The sequence below is a fragment of the Oculina patagonica genome, chromosome 10 (genome assembly GCF_052425735.1).
Source record: "Oculina patagonica isolate OP01 chromosome 10, crgOcupat, whole genome shotgun sequence".
Lineage (NCBI taxonomy): Eukaryota > Metazoa > Cnidaria > Anthozoa > Scleractinia > Oculinidae > Oculina > Oculina patagonica.
Genome location: NC_135767.1, coordinates 9957093 through 9978888, shown reverse-complemented (window position 1 = coordinate 9978888; position 21796 = coordinate 9957093). Strand labels below are relative to the sequence as shown.

At 38.5% G+C, this 21796-nt stretch overlaps 1 protein-coding gene across 1 annotated transcript; it reads right to left on the bottom strand.

Annotated features, from left to right (window-relative positions):
• Positions 1-105: 105 nt before the first annotated feature.
• Positions 106-15514, bottom strand: LOC144667108 (uncharacterized). Its single transcript, XM_078528490.1, has 11 exons — positions 15367-15514; positions 14483-14616; positions 12269-12368; positions 11074-11166; positions 6666-6920; positions 5765-5950; positions 5222-5427; positions 4758-4860; positions 3237-3415; positions 2435-2660; positions 106-992 (listed from the first exon to the last, which is right to left on the bottom strand). Coding segments are annotated over exons 1-11 (1551 nt in total). The 5' UTR covers positions 15368-15514; the 3' UTR covers positions 106-924.
• Positions 15515-21796: the final 6282 nt, after the last annotated feature.

The following is a 21796-nucleotide window of genomic DNA, read 5'->3' as shown; positions in this document are numbered from 1 at the left end:
ATTTTTGCACTGTAAGTAAACAAGAGGTCAGTAATAAAATATTTGATGGCAAAAATCTTTATTTGACCCTGGCAGTTACACTAAAAACAGACAACAGCAACTGTGCCATCACAAAATGTGCACTCAAAAGAACTTTATTTCGTGCAGTCTATTTTAATGTACAAAGCATTTTATGTTGCTCTACTATATCTAGCAAAAACCATTAATCTAACATTTAGCTCTGTATTTTAATCAGCTTGAAGTGAGTCCCTATTTACAATTTAGCTGCCCTCTTAACACTAACCATCACTGCAAAGCTAATTTATTGATTTCTGTATTGTGAATACCCTCCCCTGGATGAGATGCTAGTCTATCACTGGTTCGTACTTTGTCAGGTTTCTCTATGAGATCACTGGTACCCATTTATACTCCTAGGCGGAGAAAGGCATTGTGAACATCTTGCCCAAGAACACAATACAATGAACGCAGCCTGCAATTGCACCTGGACCACTTGATCCAGAGTCCAATGTGCCAACCATTATGTCTCTCACAGTGATCCCATAGAAATTAGAAAGCTAAACAATTATTTATGACAACTTTCCATGGAATTTGTGTAAATTTAAAGCAAAAATTGTGTACAAGATGTTACAAAACAAAAACAGTAGTGTAGCAGCTCTCATAAGCTAGTGTAGCAATTGCTGCTACACTAGTTAGAGCTGATAGAGATATTGTTCCTGCTAGGTTTGTGCTATTGTTCTCTTGAAGGGTAGCAAGCCAATACATGTGAGTTGATGCGAAAGCTACTACCTAACCCAAAGAAAACTGTAAATGTCATCATTATCTTTTTCAGAGTTCAAAATTATTATTTAAGGCACTAATTTTGACTACCAATAACTGCTAACATAGTCTATCATTAAGCAGTAGTCACATTGACCATGGTGTAATTCAATCTTCCAGTGAGGAGTGTCCCTCACCCTCCCAGATCATGTTAACTTCTTCTTGCACACGGTGATCTGTTGACAATAAATAAATACACCTTTTAGCCAAGCTTGGGGCCGTACTCAGAGAATATCAGACTGAGCAAAGTCCATCAGAGAATACCCAGTATAGTCCCAAGCAAACTTGGCTGATAATAGGTTTATTATGTGACTGAAAAAGATTTTTCTAGATTGAAGCAGAAAGGATAAAAATAACAGAATTCTGTTTGGGGAGCAACAGGGTGTTTCTGTCGAAAAAAAATACCCACACATTTTACAAACCAATAAAAAGAACAAGAGGGTTTTTGTCTTCTTTTTCATATTTATAAGCTACTACCGGTATATGCAATGCACAAATTCACACAGGGTTGATTCAGGATATCTGGTCCAATGTTAGAACATAAGATCAGCAATGGAACATTCTGATCTAATTAGTTTTTGGCCCTTTGACTACCTCAGTTGTGCAATAAAGACAATATCAACTTTAGTCTGGTATAAATTAATCCTGAAACTAAATATCATCCCTGTAATAATATAACAGAGATTAGTAGAAACTCAGCTGTGTTCTATTAGAAATCCGCGAATCTGATTGGTTCTCCCACTGTTTTCTATTCGTTGTTAGTAGAAACTCAGCTGTGTTCTATTGGAAATCCAGGAATCTGATTGGTTCTCCCACTCTTTTCTATTCGCCGATAGAAAACGGTCGCGCGCGCGAGTAGCTCTTTAATCGGTAAATTTTCTTGATTTTTGTCTTCAAAGTGCACAATATTGTAGGTTTTGGACTGCAATCCTTTAGAGTTTCTACTAAAACAATTAGACTACTCGCCCTCGTTTTCTATGAGCGATAGTCAACTCGGCTGTGCCTCGTTGACTATTTGCTCATAGAAAACTCGGGCTCGTAGTCTAATTGTTAAATAGAAAACAGTCGCGCGTGCGAGTAGCTCTTTAAGCGGTAAATTTTCTTGATTTTTGTCTTCAAAGTGCACAATATTGTAGGTTTTGGATTGCAATTCTTTTAGAGTTTCTACTAAAACAATTAGACTACTTGCCCTCGTTTTCTATGAGCGATAGTCAACTCGGCTGCGCCTTGTTGACTATTTGCTCATAGAAAACGAGGGTGAGTAGTCTAATTGTTAATAATATAATATCATGACTGTATATGGGCATCATTACAATTTTCTGTTAAATGTCTCCAGCACACTGAGGGCTAGAGGTTTGTCAATCATACAACTGTTACATGCTTGGCTCCTTGAAAACAAAGTTCATAAAAGGCTAGAAGGGGTTTGAAGCAGTACCATTTCTTGGTGGTTTCTGAAGTACAGCAACACACACACACCCAACATTTTTTCAGGGAGGGAGGCAGAGGAAATAATTCAGTATGGCCATTATTTTATGCCAATCAAGTTTACACACAAATGCAGCCATTTCAGTTTAAAACAAAAGGAAATCACCTATTGACCTCTTGTAAAAGTACTTACAGATATCATCAAATGCCTCCACTATTTCTCCGAGTGCAGTCAACCGTGTATCTAAGTCTTGCATTTCTTTCTTGTAAGCTTCAAATTTCTGCTCATTTTCTGCTTTTGTTTGTTTGTGCTGGCCATATGATTCCTCATACTTCTTCAATTTCTCCATGATTTCACCAACAACAACTTTCAAACCACTTTTAGCTTTGGATTTTTTCTCTTCTTTTAAACCTGTGATCTGCAATAACAAAAAAAAAGCATTGAAAAACTCATACAACTGAATAAAGTAGTTGTGTGGGTTGTCCTTGTTGGTTCATTTGATAAATGACACTGCAGCTCACGACTGGGAACTTGTTTACATGTACATGTATGAAATATGGCATCATTTAAACTTTAAGTCCATATGGCTTGTACAATATGTGATTTTAAAGTCTGGGATCAGGGGAGGGGAGGGGGACTACCATATGAAAGGGAAGAGAATGCTCACTGGAAAAAGTGACTTACCAGGTACTAAATCCCCAAAGGGGAATATGGGCCATGGTTTAAGCTCTTTTCTAGTGACCCCCAAAAGATACCATTTTTGTGCCTGGTCTAGACTGCTATAATTATGCAGTTGATAGCATTTGTTTTCTTCACCTGCAATCCTAAGCATTCGGCCTTGGTGGCTAAAAAACTGGCTTCTGTCCTAACACCATAAGTAAGTAAGACCAAAATCTGTAATTTACACCCCTAAGCTTAAGGCAGACAAGGTTTGAGATCCCCAGATGAGTGCAAGACTGGCGTAGAATACAACTCAGTCATTCTACTGTCACACCTGTTTTTTGAGGTATTTAAGGTTGTCGTCACAGTTTTCAACATGCTGTTTACACTCCACAGCAGCTGCTGCTATTGCATCTCGTAGTCTTCTGTGAGCCACAATGTCCAGCTCATGGAGATCTTGTTCATCTTTTCTTTTACTTTCAATAGAAACGTCCATCAGTTTACTGGAACCATCTAAGAACCGACAACAATAAATTGTGCAAATGTGTCGTGTGAACTGACTGCCACTGAGGCTTCCATTCTATGCATATAAGCAAAACTAGACTGTGAGCATTCTCTCTTTTGTTTTAAAACCCATTGGGGCAAATGCGAAAATAGAGAGCAAGCAGCGATATACATTTACAAGTGCCAAAGCCCACCCTGCAGCTCACAACTTTGCTGCTCATTTATCCCACTCTCTCTCTTTTTCAAAGCAAAAGGGAGACTGCTAGTAGTCAAGAACATAACTTACAAGCTTTACTTGAATTTTTTTATTGCGCTTTTCAGTAACACGCGAACTCTGAAGTTCAAAACCCAACTTACGATTGCATTTTTCACTGTGTGCCAGACGAGATGAGTTTAATTTAAATAAGTGGTAAAATTGTCAGCCTTAATAAATGGATGGATGAAGTTTTTGATCTTTGTCAGTTAGTACCACGCCTCAAAAGCTGATCTTTAAGACTACCGATATTACATGACAAGGCTCTCAGTAAAGGGACATTCTGGCAAGAAATGGCAAGCGCTGCACTTCTGTACATGTTCAAGGTCGTCACAAAGGTACGCAGGTAGGGCGTGACGGAAAACAGGTGCAAAATTTCAGAACAGGTCTTATGCACATTAAATAAAAGTTGAGGATATCAGAAGCAGAGACCTTAGCATGCTTGAATAACATCAGAAAGTACAAGCTCTTGTTTGCCTTCTTATAATTACATAAGTGATTAGCATAACATTTCCACTTTCTAGTTCTGAATGTTGATACACCAAGCATGTTTGAGGATGAATTTAGCTATCATTTCACTTGCTGCTGTGACAAACATTTTTATACAAAAACCGAGCTATTGCGCGCATTGTGATTGGTTGATGTCTGTCATCTATTAGGGTACAGTTGCACAGATGACGTCACGGGGTGGTGTGACTCGCATGCACGATCAGAGTTCATAGTCCAAATCAGAGTTGTCTGCAAAGCTTTTTAAACTCGGGGGCCATTAAATCATTGCATTACACATACAATTATTTTGGTGTTTTGTGGTTTTCAAGGGTAAACCACAAAAAAAAATATTCTGCATAATTTATGTAATTGTACTTAACCTTTTTTGTTACAGTATTGATTAAGTTGGAATGTGTACATAAAACATTTGCTGATGTGTAGGTTTGTATGCTTGTGAACCTGTTTCTTCCTAAAAAGTTTTTCAGAAATATACAGAATACAAATTAAGCTTAGCCTGTACTATAAACCCAAATAAACCCATTTAAATGCAAAATATATTTTCTGGGAGCCCCCATATCCTAATTATATTTGTTATATGGCTTTGAGTACCTCTAAATTCACCCATAACATGCAGAGCAGCCTGGCATCTGTCATGCAACTCCTGGATTTGTTGCCGCCACTTCTCCAACTCTTGCCTGGCTTTTTCTGCTGTCTGGTGATCATGAATAAAGTAATCAAATTGTTCTTACCTGAAATTCCCCTGTGAATCCCAAACTTTTATGTTATCAACAATGTACAATCTATATCACAATTATTGTAAGCATGTAAATTACATACCCAGTGCATGTAGCCGGAAACTAATTTAAATTTTCTCAGTTTTCAATACCTGTGGTGATATTACTGACTGTATTTGTACTAAGATCTTCAGTGCAGGTGTTAAAAGGTCAAGCTCCTTGTTCTGGAAAGATGTTTGCCATTAGGAGACCATACAGGTATGAAAACAATAATGTGCAAAATACAAGTAACAATTTAATATACAGATAGAAGGTGTTCTACATGGAGTTGCATCTCACCAGGTCAGCTTTTTCTTGGGTTTCTTTTCGCATTTGTCTTTCCCTCTCCAATTGTTGTTCATGTTCCTTGAGCACATTCAAACGCTGCTGCAGCTCCTCTTGCTCTGTTCTGTTCTCTTGTAATTTTTGGCACAGACTTTTGTCCTTCTCTGTATACTTTTTGAATGCCACCTCTGCTGACTGGCCAAGGGTTTCCAGGTTTTTAGCTACAATATTAAAAAAATAACCAGGCTTATTAAGTTTTATTTAATTGCAGGACTAATCTGCAGGAGCAGATGTTTACTTGATTCATTACTAACTGGTATCGCGTTCTTTAAAGCACTTGGTGGACTAATTTACTGACTGACCAACCCATTTGGACTGCCTCACAAACCTACTGATTGATTGATTGATTGATTGAGGTGTGAGTGATTAGTGGGCTTCTCCCCCATCCAACTGGAGTAGCAATACATCCCACAGTTGCTTCAATCATGCTACAGAAACCAGCTAGTGGAAGTGTTGGCCAGTGTAGCTCAACAAGTGATTGATTCAATATCTACTTACCTATTTCATCTGTGTCACCTTCACAGTTGTCACTCATCAGTTTCAACTCCTCAATTTCCCTGTTAATTTCTTGATCTAGTTCTTCTCTTTTGTTGACAAACTTTTGTAAGGTTTGTGCTTCTTCAGTCATTTTCTGTCGCTCCAGTACTCGTTTGACATCTTGCTTTCCCTTTGTTATAGCTAAGTCTGCAATGCAACATTTACATTCATTAATCTTGCTTTCCATCAGTTGATCCTGAGTACATTATAATGGTCATTATTTTTTGCTGAGTATATATGTAAGCCTTGGCTTGGCTGTTTACAATCAACCAGGCGTATGATTGACAATTGATATGATCAACTTAAGTGTTTCTTAAAAATGTCCAGGAAATTTGTCAAAAAATTAACGTAAATAAAAGTAGCTGTCACAACTTCTGTGTTGAACGATTCTTCAACAAATGTTGCGTTACCTTGTAGCGTGACAGCCAATAAACGATATATGATACTTTTCCCAAGCAACATGCAAGAGGTCCGAAGGGCAGTTTCGTAATTGTTTAACAGACCGACAACACAGGCCCATTTTATTAATAAAAGTAGACTTGTGATCATGTCTGTCGACTGAATTAAATAGAACTCCTCAAATATGTAATTTGTCTCTTTTGTTTATACTTTGCATCAGGCCTTTCTAACTTTCCAAAAGTGTTTTTCTTCCTGTTTTTCACAGCGATTTCTTGTTAACTTGATCTCCGACCATGCGTAACATTAATTTATTTCTATAGTGCGTTCTCAGTCCCATTCAGTTCGATCTTGATTGGTCAATCATGACAGAAAGTGATACAAATTACTCCCACTACCTCTGACAAATGGCTTGACTGACATTGTTGCCTAAAAAATGATGTACTTAGCAGTATTAATAACATACCAAGTAATTTAACTCCTTCTTCTCTCTTCTCCTCAGCACTGTCCATCTCTGTTTTCTTCAGCAGATCATACCTCTCCCTTTCACATTTTTTGAAGTCTGCCAGTGCTGTCACAGTTTCATCTGAAAGCTCAAATTTATCTGCCACACCATGACAAGCCTCCAGCAGTACAAGGAAACAGGAGCCAAGCAACTCTTTTACAGCATTGAGAGATGTTGAATTCTTTGTGGCATAGTCAATGGCAGTCAAGAGTTGCTCTGGTGATATTAACAACAATGCTTAGGTTATGTATGTTTTTAACAGGGTCCGGATAATCTGTGAGCCAGCGAGCCATGCGAGCCATTTTGGTTAGCCTATATAGCACATTGGTTAGCCTAAATAGCACTCTGGTTAGCCTACAGTTAGCTTAGGTAGCTACAATCTTTGACAAAAGTAGTTGACACATTGACTTCGCTCTGCGGTTTTTATGACAAATTTACCACTAGTTTTTAAATTTCCTGACTGTCTGCTAAAATACCCCCGTCCCCCCCATCCAATGTTGTAAAATGGTAGCAAATGACTCTTAGAAACAAACTACAACATTGATTGGGGGGAGGGGGGCTGGAAAGGTGGGGCAAAAGGATGAAATTGGTCCATATAACAATAAAAAAGGGCGTAAATTGACAATGGGTCAACACTTTTGTCAATGATTGTCTGAGGTGCAAAACGGAATATATCTTAAGAACAGCGCGTAATGATTAATTGGTTATAACATAAATTTATTTATATCATCTGTTGTTTTCAATTGTCCACTCGGCATTGATGCTGTATTAATTGGTTTCTAATTAGAGGCCATTAACGAATTTGACGATAACGCAATCAAAGGATCAGAAATAGAATAAATTGAGGCAAAATGTTTACCGCTGCTGAAATTGATGAAGAAACTCCTGCATTTACCTGCTTATTTCTGATGTGAAAATGGTTGAAAAAGAAGGAAATTATGTTGAACTAATGACACGTTTCCTAGCCTTTAGCATATAGCATAGAGGTGTCTGAAGACATTAAACTGCGAGGAGGTCACGCACGCAAATCTTCGTTCGAGACGACCAAAAAAAATATAAAGCCCGTGTTTACTGCCCATTGCATTTCCAAATGCCAGTTTATGGAATAATGAAAGAAATTTCACCGTTAGGCGAATAACTGTTATGTCAAAGTAACAATGCGCTTATGCAATGTAATATACCTTGTGACATATCCAACGCAGTTGGATAAAGCGTGACAAGTGCGCGTGACAGCTCCAATTGTTGTTACTTCATGTTTTATTGACGCTTGTTTTAAGCATTTCTTAAACATGAAAAGCTAACTTAAGATACGAAAGTCTTCATTGTCTCTTTTTCTACTATAAAAAGCCTTCAGCTAGGCCAAAAGGTGTCGACCTTTTGAAATTTCACGGTTAACCACGGTTAACCACGGTTAACCATCAGTAAACAAAGAACATTCCTAATCCTTTCTAGACTGATGGTTAACCGTGGTTAACCGTGGTTAATCGTTCAAATTTACACATTTTCGCCAATTGTGTGGCCAAGAAACATTCTAGCGAGATAATTTTGACAAAAAATCATTTACCTCTGGTTTTCGTAGGAGATTTCAGCGACAAATGGGAGTATTTCCTAGCCTCACGATTTCGTAGATCTTGTTAAACATTAATCTCAACCGCCCGGGAATTTGGTTTCGCGCTAGAGAGAACGTATATTGCTGCCTTTTCTTAAAATTAGCCGGCTGCTTTGTAACAATGAAACGAACATAGTTAACTGGAGTATCACTGCGGAGGCCCCGCTTAACACTTTTAAACAAGAAAATGAATAATACGACCCTAGATAGTCACGCGCTAAGAACCATGCACGGGATCTGAACCCGGTTTGACTTTATTTTCTCAACTGAAGACTTCATTTTTAACTTCAAATAATCAAAACTACTCTAACGCAACACATTTAGCGTGCTTTCTAGAAATAATCCTGTTAGAGCTAAGATAGGTAACGGGTATCCTTTCTTTTCACTCAAATAGACCTCAGACAATCTTTGACAAAAGTAGTTGACACATTGACTTCGCTCTGCGGTTTTTATGACAAATTTACCACTAGTTTTTAAATTTCCTGACTGTCTGCTAAAATACCCCCGTCCCCCCCATCCAATGTTGTAAAATGGTAGCAAATGACTCTTAGAAACAAACTACAACATTGATTGGGGGGAGGGGGGCTGGAAAGGTGGGGCAAAAGGATGAAATTGGTCCATATAACAATAAAAAAGGGCGTAAATTGACAATGGGTCAACACTTTTGTCAATGATTGTAGCTTGCCTTTTATTGGAATTAGGAATTTCTGGCTCGCAATGTCTTGCGAGTCATGCGAGCCATTCAGGTTAGCCTAAATAGCACATTGGTTAATTAGCCTACATAGCTCTCCGGTTAGCCTAAATAGTACTCTGGTTAGCCTACAGTTAGTTTGGGTAGCTTGCGGTTAGCCTTTTATTCGGATTTAGGATTTCTGGCTTGCATGGCTTGCATGCCTCGCTGGCTCGCATATTATCCTATCTCTTTTTTAACATCAACTACATTCTCCATTTTTCAACTGTTTATTAAAGCTTTATATATATAACTACACTCCAATAATGGTAGTTAAGGGCAGCATAGATGGGCAGATGACATTGAAGTGACTAGCAGTTGTATAAGCAGTCAAAATCTGACATTGTACATTTTAAGTGACTATACCCTACAATTGTAGTACTTTTTCTATTGTATCTTACCACATTAACAACAATTACCTTAAAAAAGAAATTTAGGGAGCAGTAAGTAATGTAACAGTTGCTGACATTATTTAGTAAATAAACCCCTTCAGGCGGCTGGTATATTGGAGGATAATGCCCGAGGCTGAAAGATTGTACGAAAAATAAACAGTTGGCAGAGAAGCAAAGCTTCGAGGGCAGCTGTGAAATTTTGAGGACAATCTTTTAGCCAAGGGCATTATCCTCCAATATACCAGCGAGCTAGAAGGGGTTTATTTATTTTATAACCCTCCGATTAAGTTCCACAACGCGCTTTATCACAGTTAATTTATAGGAAAAACCTACAGTGATTTTGTGGTTGAAACAAATGTAATTGATTGGTTAACGTGAGCTTTTAACTCTGTGATTTCATTAAAAGTTAGAATTGAATAAGGTGACTTCATTCGTTTGTTTTGTGCTTGCCTACAAATTCGGGCGACGGATATCAAATCGGACGGGGTATATTCGCTGATACCCGTCGTACGATTTTGTACCACGTGATGCATTTAATCCAATGAGCGCGCGCAAAAATTACTGGGTGGGTTATAATAATTAATATAACAGCAAATTAGTTGCATTTTTGTGTTCTGCTGCTATTATGCCAAATGGCATAATGCCAATTAGCAGAACATATTGCTATCGAAGGAGGGAATGGAATGTATAAAACAATAGAAAGATGTAACAATTGAAGTCTGTAACAATAGATAGCAGATACTTTTCTATTTGTAGACTTAGTAAAAAGGTATATCTATCATTTAAATTTGCTATCTTAACAATCAACTAGTCTACATCATAAAAATAAACAAAAATCAAAAAAAATCTCGGTTTCTGATATAAAAAAAGTGCGTGTAAATACAAAATTTGTAACAAAAGAGCGTAACAAGTGGGAGCCCAGGCTCCTGCTAAGAGCTCTCTGTCCCGCTATATTAGTATGTGTGTGTACGACGGGTTTCAGCTGCTTTCAGAGTTGTGGCTCGTGACGTACGCAGTGGTCGCTAACGACGTCGAATACGCGATCAGCCTTTTTTTCCGTGGAGTGAAAAAAAATAAACCCTCGCCGCCCGTTAGCTAACGTGAAATAAAAAATAACCAAAGATCCCATCCTGTATACGTCCGAGTGAAAGCATAACGAGCTATTGACAGAAAAAAATATTGGATTGTTTTCAGTTTGCACGTTTGCTATTTATACGCGCTGAAACAGACCTTATTGTGGTTTGTGACGTACGCAGCGGTAGCTGGCATGTTGCTTTGCATGCACAAGGGTTACGACTTTTAAAGGTTTCAAATGTCATAATAACTTGCGTGACGAATTATCTTGGTGTAAGCCGAAAATTAAAAACCGAAAACAGTTATCAATGTTGATACGATATTCCAGCAGAACACACGGACCCATTAGGGCCCTATTTTTCTAAGTCTGGCGGAGCTAGTCAGCAGATAGAGTGGGAGCACAGAGTGAAAAGGACTAACAAATCCAGACAGCTGTTAGCCTGAATTTTAGACATCTTCTTTGGTCACTTACTCCTGAGAAAGATATTGTCCTTCTCTGGAGTAACCAGAGAAGACAGCTGATACTCAGGGAAGGACTGGCTGTAACATTAACTTAAAACCTACCATTAACATCCTTTCCAGTAGCGTGAAAAGTTGCAAACTCTGGATTCTGAAGGATTTCAGCAAGAGTTGTCATGTGTCCCTTGATCTGTTCATCTGGTTGTAAGTGATCACAAATACACATATCATGTAACAGTCATAGGGGTAAGTGGGAGGGGGGCTGGAGGAACAAAATAAGACAGGGAGAAAATAGAAAATAAAAGCCTCAACTTTTTATCATATCAAATAAAATATTTCATAAAGTAAATGGTTTGAACCCAGGAGTATCAGTAGTTCGTATAGTGTGATCGCCCGGGTGAGAGTAGTTCTGAGAAGAACTGTTGTTGGTGACTGACGTTTCGACAACCTGAGCGGAAGTCATCTTCAGAGTCAAGTGAAAAGTTGTTGTCAGTTGATGATGTTATAAGTCTGGTCCGTTGAAGCTGATTGGTCAGTTAAGCCGCGATGTTATTGGCTGTAAGACTCGTGTAAAGTTTGTCATCAGTAATTGGTCAGTTTCGATCCGTCTGTTGTTAGTCTAATTAAGTCGTTCTGTTGGCGGTTCGTTTGTCGCTTCTGTTTACGTCGTGAATAAGTCGTTTGTAAGGTGCCGGTAGTTGTTGACATCTGTTGATAGGCGTCTGTTCTAAGTTTGTGTACCAGCTTTCCAGAGTCAGTCGTGAAAAATAGTTAGTACTAGTCGATTTTGTGTTTAGTAAGTCGGTGGTGTTCAGAAATGTGATTGTTGATATCACCATTTCTCCTCACTAGTTTGTGTTCAGTCAGTCTGGTGGTCAAGTTTCTACCGGTCTCTCCGATGTAGGAGGCCTGGCAGTCGGAGCATTTGATCTTATAAATCGCTTAGGTTCGTCCCTGTCTTTAACGTTGGTCAGTAAATGTCGTAACGTTGTTATAGGTTTGTGAGCTACACGGATATTGTAGGGTTGTAGGATCCGCGCAATAGGCTCAGAAGTGCCCTTGATGTAGGGTTAAGTCGCTGTAGTAACGGAAATGATTGTAAACTTAATATTCTCTTACTATTTACATGTAATACAAGTGTATGGTTCGACATTGCAGGATAAGTCCAATAACAACCTTGGTCTGGCCCTTTCTCAAGACTTGTCATGCAATGCATGCTCTGAAAAGTGTACAGTCTGACAGAAAGGGCTAGAGCTGGACTATCACTTTCACTCAAGAATTAAATTCAAAGTTTATTTACCAATCTTTGGCCGTGACTGTACTTTATTCCTACTAGCATCCAGGCCCTCTTGATTGCTGTAGTACAAGTGTCCCTTAGTTTTTTTAGGGAGTGCTTGTGCCTGTAACAGTCACATTACACAATCATGGAATCATCATGAGTGCCATTTATTTACAATTGAAATTTAATAGGAACATGTAAATTAATTATGCATATGAATCACTTTTACATATTTCAATTTTTTTAAAAGCTCAAATGTTTATACAAACACCATGGAAACCCTGGGTCAATTTTTACTGAATGGCTCTGAGTCTGAAGAAGCAGGACTGTTATAAACATTTTTTTGTTAATTTTAGGTGTAAATAAAGGTTATAGTGCATAAATAAAGGTTTATGTATGTAGGTGAGGTGAGAACAGAAGTAAACCACAAATGTATGCATTGCAGACCTATTTTGCGACTTTTTGTAGTGCAGTGCAGTGTGTAGAATGCCCTGTGAAAAAAGCCATTTTTAACTCGGAAAAGAGTTGTAGTGGGCGAGGTGAATTCACTCCTTCCATCCTTCACTCGATTCCTGTAAACATAGGCACGCAATACGTGCAAGTCTTTTACGGCCTCTAGAGAATTAGACCTGTCCTCTGATAACCTACATTTCTAGTTAAGTTGAATAATATTAACATGCCGAATTACCAGCCCAAATATTGTATTTATGCCAGTTTTCTTGAAATACCGTATTTATTCAGCTTTAAGCCGAGACTCTAAACGTGTGGTTTTTAGAAACAGTTAGACTCCGACAAAAAAACCGAAACACTCAGAAATAAGCCGAGACCCAGGAGACCCAATTTTTTTCGTTGCAATCTCTTCTACAATAATTATTTCTGCCTGAGACTGTTTCTGTTCCTTTCTTTAAGTTTAGTTAATTTGCAGAATCATAGACTACGAGCAGTCCCTATTTTTTCGCTTCAGACTCGACGGACTCTGCGAAAAAATAGGGACTGCTCGTAGTCTAGCAGAATCACTGCTAACGTGACTTTTCAAGAGAAGGAGGGTCAAGAAGGAATCGATCTATTTGGCTTGTTGTCGCGACACCAGAAACTGGCCAATCAGAAGCGTTCGTTCCCACGCGCTTGGTAAACATTGTAACACGATCTGACAGAAATCGGCTGCATGTAATATTTTTGTTCAAAAGCGAGAACTTAAAATACCACGACTTCTCTCACGTTCTCTGCTAAAAGAAACCACTTCAGAAGAGTTTGATTGGATTGAGGATACTCGACAAATACTGGTAACAGCACATGTTTCGTTTTGATGACATTTAAGTTCACCCGCTTGATCTGCTTGATCTTTTCGCTAGCATCTGAAGATTCACTAAATCATCATCAAACATCCCGTATTCTCTGGCGATTTTGCAGTTGTTCTGAACTGTCTCTACCTCGGCGACAACTTTCAATTTGAAGGTTTAGTTCTTTGAAAACCAGTAGCTTTTGGCATGATGATCGATAACTGCTTTTCGGAAGAATGCGTGATTGTTTGAGATGGGATTCTGAACTCAGGTGAATGTTTTGTCATGCTTGTGTACGGTTCTATTAATAAATTCATTCTTTACCAGTGATTTGTTGTTTTTCAATTACATAGTTGTGATTTAACGAATATGTTGATTCGCTGCACATGGATTGTTTTATAGTTTGAAGGAAAAATCAGGTCTCGGCTTACAGCCGAGTGATTTGGGTTTATTTTTTGTCAGAGTCTAACTGGTTCCAAAAACTAAAAGTCTAGGGTCTCGGCTTATAGCCGAAAAAATACGGTACATGCATGCTTAACTACCAGCCGAAATATTGTATTAATGTCAGTTTTCTTGAAATAGACCAAAACTTAATTTTTCTAATGATATTATTATTTTGCCTAACCTTCAAAAAACAAAAAGGAAAAATAAAAAGAAAGAAAACAATTTGCAACCGATGGGAACCCTATCACTTTCCCTTTCGGCCTGATCTCGACGAGCAGCTAGATGACAATGAAACTAAACTAACATTTGTTTTAGCAAATCTCTCCTTTGTTGTTTTCGATTCTTGTTTCATAATAACGTTTCCGAGTTTAGTGGCTCATAGCCACTTTGAATAGTTATTACAGACATCTGGAATCACTGAATGTTATACATCATATCCCATACAATTGAATATTCAATAGTGAATCTTATAATTTTCCTGGTACATTATTAATAAGGAATTAAAGAGTACCTCTACAATATCCTTCCTCTCTGATATCGCTTCATTGCTGGATTCTGTTTCAATTGAGTGATTAACTAGCTCAATACTTTCTTCACCATTTGAGGCATCTATGAAAACCATTTGGTTTTCATCAATAAATTCCACTGAAATTTGTAAATATTACAGATAGGGAAGTTAGAAAATAACAAAATAAGGGGTGGTGGCAGTGCAATGCAGGTTAAAGTTATAAAATCTTGTGCAAAAGGATTGAATACAGATATAAACTTCCTGGGACTCGCTAAAACATACAAGCAATTTCTTTGATTTTAACGCAAAGCATGTTTTCTCGAATGTTCGACATAAAAATGTATGCAGCGCCTATTCGACGGAATGTCACTAGTTTTCTTTCAGTTAGGCACACCATGGTTTGCTTGCGGTTAGTCTTTATTGCTTGGCTGCGGTATCTCCGTTCCCTTATTCTGTCATTCCGCCGGATAGGGTCAATTTCGCAGCTGTTGCATGGAGCGGTATCACGCAATTAGTATTGGCATCGATTTAAAGCAAAGCACATTAACGTCGAGATGGCAGACGAAGAAAGAAATCAAAGCAATTAAGCTTGTGTACTTTGAGCCTGATGACGCTGAGGTGTCTGAGATCAAACCGTTTCTATTAAACATTTCGATTCAGTGCATGGTCTTCAGCAACCGATCTTCGTGCTGCTTTGTACAGCATTTCAGTCAAGTTTCAATTTACAAAAGACACGGTTCTTAATGCGACAAAATAGACTAGCTTCGAACCCCATCCCGGAAGTAAGGAAAAGCCATTTTGAAGCAGCTTTAGTTTTTACAATCCGCAAACTTTGCTCGAAGCAAAGAGTAATAGTCTACAGCAACTCAAATTTTAGTGAAACTTACTTTTGGCGTTGTCAGATTATTAATCCTTCCACTCCTTTGCCCTGAAATGCTGACGCGCTTCTTTTCTGCCTTCGTTTATAAACACGATGTCAACAATTTCGGGGATGTCCCTTGCTTTCATGGTACCGTTGGGAGAAAACAAAAACTTACCAAGTGACACCTTTGAGTAATCAAGACGTCGACCCTGAAAAATTCGCTCTAAAGTATTTAAAAACAACAAAGCGCTATACATTTGTGCTAAAAAGTTTTCTTTTACTTTTGATAAACACTTTATTAAGTTTTTCTGACGAAACATTTTCCATGCTTGAAAGGCGCAAACCGAATTCTCATAAGTTAATACTCGGAAAGCCAAATTTAGGAGTGACAGCATTGTTTCAAAAATGAAATTGACGCAACCAATGGAGACGCAATATTGTCATCACGCAATCTTTTGAGTGACCAGCAAAGCTCACGCGAAGCTCCTTGTACTCTGCTAGCAAGTGAACTGATGTTTATATTAAAAGGTCTTGGGAGATTTTTTTTTTTAGAAAAAGGGTTGGCCTTCTGCATTTAACAAAAACTCCTAAAAAATTTATCTTGCTGCCCAAAAATCTGAGTTGCTAGCCCGGCCCATACGCCTATGGTGACATCATCGTCATCCGAGTCACTTTCAGGGTCACCTGGCTTGTCTTCTGAGGTGGCCTTCTTGTCATTTCTGAGATAGAAATCTGCGGTGATCCTCTCCAATTTGTCTCGTTTCTTGCCAGCAGTTGGAAGTTGATGTTCCTTGAGGTATTTGTCCAGCTCTTTTACTTTCAGTTTGCTCAGCTTTCCAGATTGAATTAAATAAGACCAGTTATAGTCCTGGTACTGCTTGCCCTCGTCAATGGATCGTATCATTAATCTTCTCTCTCTTTCTCTGATACTAGCAACTGTTGCTAGCTGTTTCAAATGCTTAATTTACATGCTTCTCTTCAACACAAACAGAAAATGTTCTCAGTTTCTCACAGTTGCTTGATGAGATGGATCCATCCTTGAACAACTTTCTGATATTTGCCCTAGGGGCAAGATCATCTTTGGCTCTAGTCTTCCCATTGATCGTTCTTGGTGTCTTGGAAAGAGGAAGGTAGTGACCTGCATTGTCAGGATCTGGGTAAGGTGATATAGCTGAGTTGCACAGGTCATTCAATTGTTCAGTTGAAAACCAACCGATCTGTATGATGATGTTATGTGTTGGTTTCGAAGTGTACAAATTTCCGGAGCCCCCGTCCCCCCCTCCTAGTCCAACAATTTTTCCAGAGCCCCCCCCCCCTCCTTCGGGTATCTAAAACTTTTTGGAGCCCCACTCAATATCTTCATCCCCCCCCCCCCTTGTTATATTAAATGAACTTTCCCTAAACACCCTTTTTTTCCCCTTATTTGTGGTCAGTAATTTGTTTTCAACTCCCGATAATTCAAACTCCCGATAACTCGAACCATTTTCAATTTCCCTTGAAGGTTCGAGTTACCGGGAGTCGACTGTACAATGATCTTTAGAAAATGTGATCTAGGTGTTTCAAGCAATCTGATTGGTTCGCCATAGGGTTATTTGCCCAAAATTTTTAGTGTTTGCTGTTAATTAAACTGGCCAATTTTTTTAATGTTTTAATACTGTTTCCGGAGAAAACACTCTTAAGTGTTTGGAGGGTTTTTCGTGAAAAACCCATAGTCTTTAGGCATTGTAATTATTATCTGCTCTTCGAAAATCGGTAATAAAATCACTCATGAACTTTGAGCCTGTGCTATACGTCTCCTCGGAAATCTTCGGTCATCTTCGATAGTATTCGGAAAACTTCGTCAGTCTCCTGGAATCTTCGGTAGTATTCAGAAATCTTCCGAAATGATCGGGAATCGTCGGAAAATGGCCGAAAACGTCTTGATATACTAAACAAAATAAAATTGGCATTTTTTGAGCCGCTTTTGTTTCTTTCTTGTTAAAATTTTACTGAAACAATAAATTTTTTACTATTGGTGTTAAAATGCCAAAAATTTAACTGTTTCATGTTACAGAGCCAAAAAATTAAGTGTTAGGTAATTATATCGAGCGAGGTACCCCCATTCAGACCCTCTTATAATTGATCCAAACAGAAACAAACAGAAACAAAACATTTGCTTACCGTCAAGTCGCTCTTCGCCCGACATCTGCAGAAATGAATACAGTAAAAACCCGCGAAAAAGAACTTAGTTTTTTCCATGTTAGCCTAAACAGGTTCTTACATAAATGGTAGTTAACACAAATGTAGACTATTTAGGTTCTTAACAAGGTCTTATTTTCTGAAAAAAATTAACAGTGTTGCTAATAGGACTTTTAGTGATATTCGGCCTATAATACTATAATTTGTATGAAATTTGCATACCACGCAAGTGTTTATTATTAAAAAATGAAGCACAAAATCATTCAGAACATGACATTGTATGCATGTACAGCCGTAAGGCAGTAAACCTTTGTCTTAACTAATTGTCCCTTGATCCGGACGAAAAAGACGCGAACGTGTATTTCTCAGCTTAGAAGAAGAGCAGTGAGCTGAGATTGTCCTGTAAGTTACCGTGACATCCAGCTAACATGTGAAAAGACAACAGGTTCTGTGCTTACTTGATTACCCTGTAATATCGAAAACGGTGGTTCGGTTTGACGGCCCTTGGTCCGGGCATTTTTTTTTTACGCCCACGTTAGACACTTAGTTTTTTTTTTTTTCGAATTTTATGAAAGAGGAAAAAGGAAAATGTTCGATATAATGTGCCCCGGGGTGGAATCGAACTCGGGTCGTCTGAGTAGGCTAACCGAAGTGAATAGTAGGCTAACCAGAGTGCATAGTAGGCTAACCAGAGTGCATAGTAGGCTAACCGGAGTGCATAGCAGGCTAACCGGTACTGACCGTAAGTGGCGGCCATCTTGAAGTGGGCGTAAAAAAAAATTGTTTGGTCCGGACAGCACGCAATATTTAGGCAACGGTTGTTCAAAATCCAATCTAAAAAAGCTTCTTGTACATTTTTATTATATTTTGGTGAAAATCAAGAAAAATGAAATAAAACGTTTTAGGGAAGAGAGCTTCATTTCGTCTCATCAACAATATACAGTGAATGCTGCCTCGTACTCAGACGCCTCTCTCTAGTTTGTCGGAGAAAGAAAATCGAGGCGCCTGAGGAGGAGGCAGCAGTGAATGTAAACTATAGCGCTTATTAGCCTGATAAGCGTGATTTGAAGTTTGAATCAAAACTCCTCGTTTTAGTTTTATTTTGCATGCAAAATGAAGTTTATTATGCCTTTATTAGAACTCAAACGAAAGGTGTAACTTTTAGCAGACTCCTCTGCTTTCAGTATTATTTATTTTGCCACCTTCAGAAGTGTTTAACTTTATATATTTGGTTGCCGTCAGTGTCCCGACCACGAACCTTGTCAGGACAATTACTTCGAAATTTTTATTCGTTACTTTGGACGGAAACTCAAGCAGTCAATCAAATGTTTTGCTCTAGACGAAAGAATATTTCCTATACATCAATCCCATCAGAAATTACCTCCTTTAGCGCGCTCAGCTCCGTTCGGATATACAGGAATTATAAAGAAAACCTGTTAACTTGAGGCGCCATGAGCAAATAAACATCGCGAATACAAACTTCACCTACCTTCACGTCGAGGTTAAGACGGCAAACAGATCGAGAAAACTTTGGAAAGGTTTGGTTTTATTAAAACTTTGTTTCCTAACGGAAAAAATGAACGATAAACCGAAAGTGTCCGGACCAAGGGCTGTCCGGATTTAGGGCCACATACTGTAAACATTTTAAAAATCAATTTTAGAAAATAAGAATCTGTTTTCAGATAGGTTCCTATAAAATCCAAACTTTCAGGTGGATCCTTCGCTCACTGCTCTTTTTAGTACAGAATGCACTATTGTGATGGTTTGGTGGGTTGGCGTCTGCTAAACCCCTAAACCACTAAGCCGCTAACGCGGTGTAAACTTTTAATCACCAATTAATTAATTAATATCAATTAATTAATTATTCCTGAGGAGGGGTGGAGGTGGGGAGCACCTGACCGTACCCCTAGGTAAAACCTGGAGCACATCTACGTTACTTTCATATGACGATCTCAAACGTATATATTTGTTTCAGAAAACCCTTTGCTCTCCTTGTGGTACTACGTCATTCTCGTTCCCAGAGCCTTCCGTTGCTTTTGGTCACGTGGTCGGCGAAACGAAGGGCTCTGGTAACACTGACTACCGGATGTCGTAAAATCCACGACATCCGGTAGCGCATGCCCACTGCATAAATGTTCGTCTGCGCCTGCTCAGTAAAAGAAAGGGGAAGGCTGGGGCTGACTGAGACGAGAAGAAAGCGAATTTGAAAGAAGATACGACATTTGAGTTTGGCGTTCGAAAGAGCCGTACAGCAATCCTTGCTACAATTGTCGGAAGACATCAAGAAACAAGGAATGGAACAGGAAGTCTGCAGATAGAAAAGTTAGAATCCAGAGGAATTGGAGTCATAGTGTTTTAAAAACACGGAGTCGAGGATATCATCAGCTGATAACATTTGATGATATGATGGTTGATGATACTGTGAAATTTATTTATGGCCATGCGGAGGTATTGTAGAAAATTCAGAGCTAAAAAAGCGGCTGAGCGATGAGGTATCATTCTATTGAGCGGCGGTAAGAAATATCACATTGAATTTCAAAGTCTTCATGTATTCATGAACTCCATTTAGTGTGTATATCTTGTGTAAGCTAAGTTGATAGTGCTAATGTTTGCAATATTTTTAATGCAATAAAAAGTACAACCGAGTTACACCTTACAAAAGATGTACTTGTCATTTGTTCATAAACAAAGGTCTGCTTCGTGAATACGTTATTCCAACAAACTCCCAGTGTTATTCGGTCTTTTTCCGGTAACATTTTCAAACTTGCCCGCTACATCTTCAATTGTTTCGATGACCGGAAGTATAACGAAAATTGCGTAGAAGAGTTTCATTTTTTTACCTAATTACGCATGCAGTTTTTATCAGCCAATCAAAAAAATCATATTTTTTACCGTTACCAGGGCCACTACGTCATGTCATTTAAAAAAATACGCGTGGCCCTGGGGAAGAGGATGGGTACTACTCAACGTAATTTACACCAAACGCATGCGCAGATGAGTCTACGTTGTTTTCTGGAACTATCATGAACATCGCTTGTATTGCGTGTTTGCGGTAGGCTTCCTGCAGACTTCTTGGCGCCAAGTAAAAACCGCAAATTAATTAAATTAGATTTTTAGACTTTTACAGGGCTTTCGTAATTAGGTACGCAAAAACTTGCACCGGGATTTTCTTTTTCTTTTTTTTTGTACTGCGTTTTAAAAAACCTGTCGAAAAATATGTTTTTTGATTAGATTTGTTTCTTTAGTTTTTGAGAATCGTCTTTCGTGCAGTCTAAACCGTAACTTAATTAAATTAAACAAATGTCATCGATGCCGCCGGAAAACAAACAAAAAACAAAAGTTTCATGTTATCGCATTTTCAAGGAAGACAAAAGTATTTTGTTACAAACGAACAAAAGTGTCGTGTTACGTTTGCAAAGATTAGCGTAAGGAACACCTGGGAAAGAATACAAGTAGCCTGTGAACAGTTTTTCCGAAAGTAAAATCATGTAAAATAAAGCAAATAAACACGAACATATATAAAACATCATACTTTCAATTGTTCCATATTGCATTCTGCACTTACCAAATCATCGAGATTTTTTTAATTCAAATGAACTTCAAAAGCTTTGATTCAACGGTCAAAATGTTTCGTCCCAGTCAGCTCCAGCTCTTGTGAAGTCTCCTTAGGGAGGGGCCCCGCCATGGCAGAAGGCAGTCGAGGAGTAGGGGCCGGAACTGTCTGCCATGGTTCCTCCTGGCGACTTCCGAGCTGGATCCAGCATTGGAGCTGCTGGCTGGGAAGCACCGTAGGGTTTTACTACTTCTCAAACTTTCAGGTGGATCCTTCGCTCACTGGTCTTTTTTCAATTCAAATGAACTTCAAAAGCTTTGATTCAACGGTCAAAATGTTTCGCAAGCAGGTTTTTGAATCAGATGGCTGGTTTGAATTGTCTTCAAGGACCATTTTGCCAGATTATGTTGAGGATGTTTGAAGATTATGTAAACTGTTTCGTGCATGCCGGTAAGTGCCGCTTGTATGTACGTTTTCCACGGAAAACTATAAGATTGCTTGTTGTTGAGCTTACTTCGTGTGTATATACTAAAACAATTATTTTTTGAAATATTAGTAAATAGTGGCAGAATATTCACCTCGATTTCAAAGAATAACTGTTAAATATTTTTGCTAATGTTAGTTTAGCCTGTTTCTCTTCACCTTAGCTGTGTGTGATAGCAGGGGTAGGGTTGAGGAACAATAATTAGAGTCGCCAGGTATAAATAACAGTAACAGCATGGAA

Bases quoted from the DNA above. Each gene is read 5' to 3' on its own strand.
- LOC144667108 (XM_078528490.1), bottom strand. The intron at 11,167-12,268 runs GTAAATAAACTT...ACTTACAACCAG, and splicing joins ACAGTCACGGCCAAAGATTG to ATGAACAGATCAAGGGACAC. The intron at 6,921-11,073 runs GTAGGTTTTAAG...TAATATCACCAG, and splicing joins TACTGGAAAGGATGTTAATG to AGCAACTCTTGACTGCCATT.